Below are 3,457 nucleotides of genomic sequence, written 5' to 3' on the forward strand. Positions count from 1 at the left end.
TAGCTTTCATGAAGTATATTTGTAGCCTGCAAACATTAACACTCATTTTTTGCAGAAATGCCACCTTCTGTATTTTTCAAAATATTGCCTTCTGTCCATAGATAAAAAAAAGTGGTTATTCCCAATATGTTAAAAATCACTTGTCCATTAGGAGGGGGTTCATTATCACAATTCTAATTATCGTTATCATTATGACTAGAGCTTATTGCTATAATTAATAGTATGGTTAATGTTAATAATAGTAATTTGTATATTGATTAGCAATATATGTAATGAACACTATGAATAGTATTACTTGTAGTCATTAACGATCTTATTTGTGTGCTAATTATCATTGTCGCTAGTTGTTAATTGACAATTCTCACAATGCTAATTTCTAATCACTCTAATTATTAACACAAATCATTGGGCTACTTACATGATAAATCACATAAATTACAACCCTAATATCTAGGATGATTGATCCCTTGTCCATCCTTCCAAGTATAGAAGTAAAAGAATAAAATATTAGCTCAATAAGTAACATGTGTGAGGTGGGTTTGAAGTTAGTACATACCATATTCTACAGTGGTGTGGCTTCCCACATATAAAGAGAGAACCACATGTTCAACTATCATCACTTGTTCAATCATCAAACAATTAAAAAATTCTTAATAGAAAGAGTTGGATCCTCCCACATATCACCTAGTTGGAAAGATCTTGTAGCCGCAGGCATGCTCGTAGCACAAGAACACCGAAACAAAGATATACAACTATACAAATGCTAGGAAGCAAGACAACAACTCCTCAAATTAGACTCTAATTTCTAAACGATACTAGGTAGTTGCCTTCCTCAACACTTAGAATACAAACAATTCTCATGAGATATTTATTGAGGTAAATGATAGAAAAAAGCATTCACTCGTTATTTCGAAAAATGTTTTGCAAACAATCAAGGAGCTCTTGCATGGTTAGCCAAACTTGAAAGAGGTCATAGAAAGAATGAAAATTGTCATGTGACATGGGAACAATGGTTTAGATGGATTAGAGTTTCCTTCTTACATTCAAATTGAAGTTCTTATATTAATTTCTCTTTCACAATGCTAGATAAGGACATTGATCCACATAGTGAAGAGATTGGGCATACCATGAAGCTATCACATGATTTAAAGAACCAATGATGGCTAAGGGTCAACTTGTCATATCCTTATAGGGGTTCATAATAAAGATGTTGCATGCAATGATACACAAGCTTGAAGTGATTTAAACTCTAGACTTCTAAAGATGGTAGTTTTTTAACAATTTTTAAGAATCTTCCATCAAGTCTTCACCTTCCACAACTAGTGAAGATAATCCTAAGCAATAGACACTACAGAATCTATTGTGTGTGTACAAAAAACACCTTGTACTTACTCTAGTGACAGAAACCAAAACCATGTTAATTTTGCCAACGCATACATTTCTTTATTTTCTAGACGGTAGTAAATGTGGAACCATTGAGCTTTCCCTTGCAAAGAAGATGTGTGTCATAGTAAGGAATGTCCAAACAAGTTTGCACTTCATATGCAAAACAAGCTTACAATCATCAGTGAAGATAAAACCCAAAGACATTTAATGTTCAAAACCTTAAAACGTAGAAAAATCACGAGGAATGAACACTAGTGAAGATGAAACGACATATATATACATGGTATGAAACCCTAAAACATGGTATGAAACTCGCAGCTGCCCAAGCATCTTAACCATGGATCTATTGACAAAAAAAAAAAAAAAAGCAAACTAGCTTTACAGCAACAAACAAGAACAATAACACTTGCAAACCCATTGGCCATAGCATTTGCAAAACCCTAACATGCCATCACCACCACGGGAAATACTAAAGCTTAGTTCCTAAAATACTGGAGGTGATTCAATTTAATAATAAATAAATAAATTTTTTATTCAGTATCGCTCTATTTATATATAATTAGACATATTTGTACATTGGGAATATGTACACTTTAGCTTGGAAAAGGTGAAAAATACAATGTGACCACTCAACACTGAGGAAATTAAGAAATCATGTTGTTTTAGGTCACGTAGAAGAAATTGGTATTTGTATCACAAGGCCACCATTTAAGGTTTCAGTTGGATTACCACTCAAAATGAATGAACACGATGCCCAATTCTCAGCTTCAAGCGATACACCCATGTAACAAAGATGGTCTGCAACACTATTGCCAGCAACAGACCTACACAACATGAAAAGTTTTGATAAGAGAAGCAAAAAAAAGAACATTAAAAGGGAGTTAATAAAAGGATTAAAAGATTGATGTAGTGAGAAACTATAAAAATAGTTCTCAACTTTGCAATATTTAAACAAGTAGGGCCTGGCTCTTTTCTGGCTTTACATGTATAGGTCTGGCAATATTAGTGATGTTAATAAATCAAATGTGTAACCCGTTGTCATGTGGACAAAAAAAGGCACAAAGAAAAGGGAAAAACTCAGAAATATTACCAAAACTCTTGATCTCCCCAAATTGCCCCTGACCAACCCATCAGAGAGAAAAGGGGGATAAATTGACCACAAAAGTGCTCAAAGGACATATATACTTGCTGGAGAGAGGGTTGAGCAAGGGCATTTCAAGATAAATGAATCTAAGGGGCATTTGAGAAAATAACGAAAGATTTAGGCATACTTCAGAGTTTCTCCGAACAAAGAATAAAGAGGCGAAGGGTTAAATGTTTCCCTATTAAAAGAATAGATGCAAACAAAAGGCACAAACTTGATAGGATCTCTAGCTTTTACCTGCTACAAGTAGGATCTTCCCCAGAGCTATCACAAACACGTTCAGCTTCGTAAATTAAGCTTCCAAGCCGAACTTGATAAATCCATATCTGCAGACCATATGTAATGGTTATTGTCCAAAAAACGAGAAAGCTTAAGAAAGCTAGGCTTAGGGTATAAGGTAATAGGATATAGGTTATAAGGTTATAGGTTATAGGGTATATAGGGTACAGGGTATCCAGTATCCAGTATCAAATACTGGGTAATAGGATATGATGTCTTCTGGTATATGGTATGTGGTATATGATATATGATACAAGGGTTAGGGTCTAGGTTACAGGGTCTGGGGTTTAGTAATGTGTATGGTCTAAAACAAAAATCAAACTATCAAAAAAGCTTCAAAATCTAGGTTTTTATAGATTAATGTTTAGTGTTCAGGGTTCAAAACTCACCTCTCTTCCAAAATGATGGTATGTTCTTCGAGGGATGAGCGAGTAGTATGGAGGTAAGTGGGGGACCATGTCATGAGCATGTGTTATTCGGTAAGTATTTGGAAGCAAAGCATTAAAATATTCTGCAAAGATGCTATTTCCAATCCGAGGCTGCCCAAAGGTCACCATCTGGATATTTTTCATCTCATAATTTACCTACAAATCATCCAAAGGAAAGAGAAATAAACCTCAGGAAAGACCCACAAACTTATACCACTCT

The 3,457-nt window shown here is 34.7% G+C and overlaps 1 protein-coding gene across 1 annotated transcript; it reads right to left on the bottom strand.

Moving 5' to 3' along the window:
- Positions 1-1,902: 1,902 nt before the first annotated feature.
- On the bottom strand, positions 1,903-3,414 carry LOC147847360 (feruloyl esterase A-like). The gene is made up of 3 exons (XM_087339287.1): positions 3,199-3,414; positions 2,768-2,856; positions 1,903-2,210 (listed from the first exon to the last, which is right to left on the bottom strand). The coding sequence occupies exons 1-3, from the start codon at positions 3,379-3,381 to the stop codon at positions 2,054-2,056; spliced, it is 429 nt and encodes a 142-aa protein (XP_087195413.1). The 5' UTR covers positions 3,382-3,414; the 3' UTR covers positions 1,903-2,053.
- Between the last annotated feature and the right edge of the window lie 43 nt (positions 3,415-3,457).

This window comes from Azolla caroliniana, unplaced genomic scaffold (genome assembly GCF_043228905.1).
Source record: "Azolla caroliniana isolate FFs.n. ecotype wild unplaced genomic scaffold, voAzoCaro1.0.p SCAF_1128, whole genome shotgun sequence".
In the NCBI taxonomy this organism is placed as follows: Eukaryota; Viridiplantae; Streptophyta; class Polypodiopsida; order Salviniales; family Salviniaceae; genus Azolla; species Azolla caroliniana.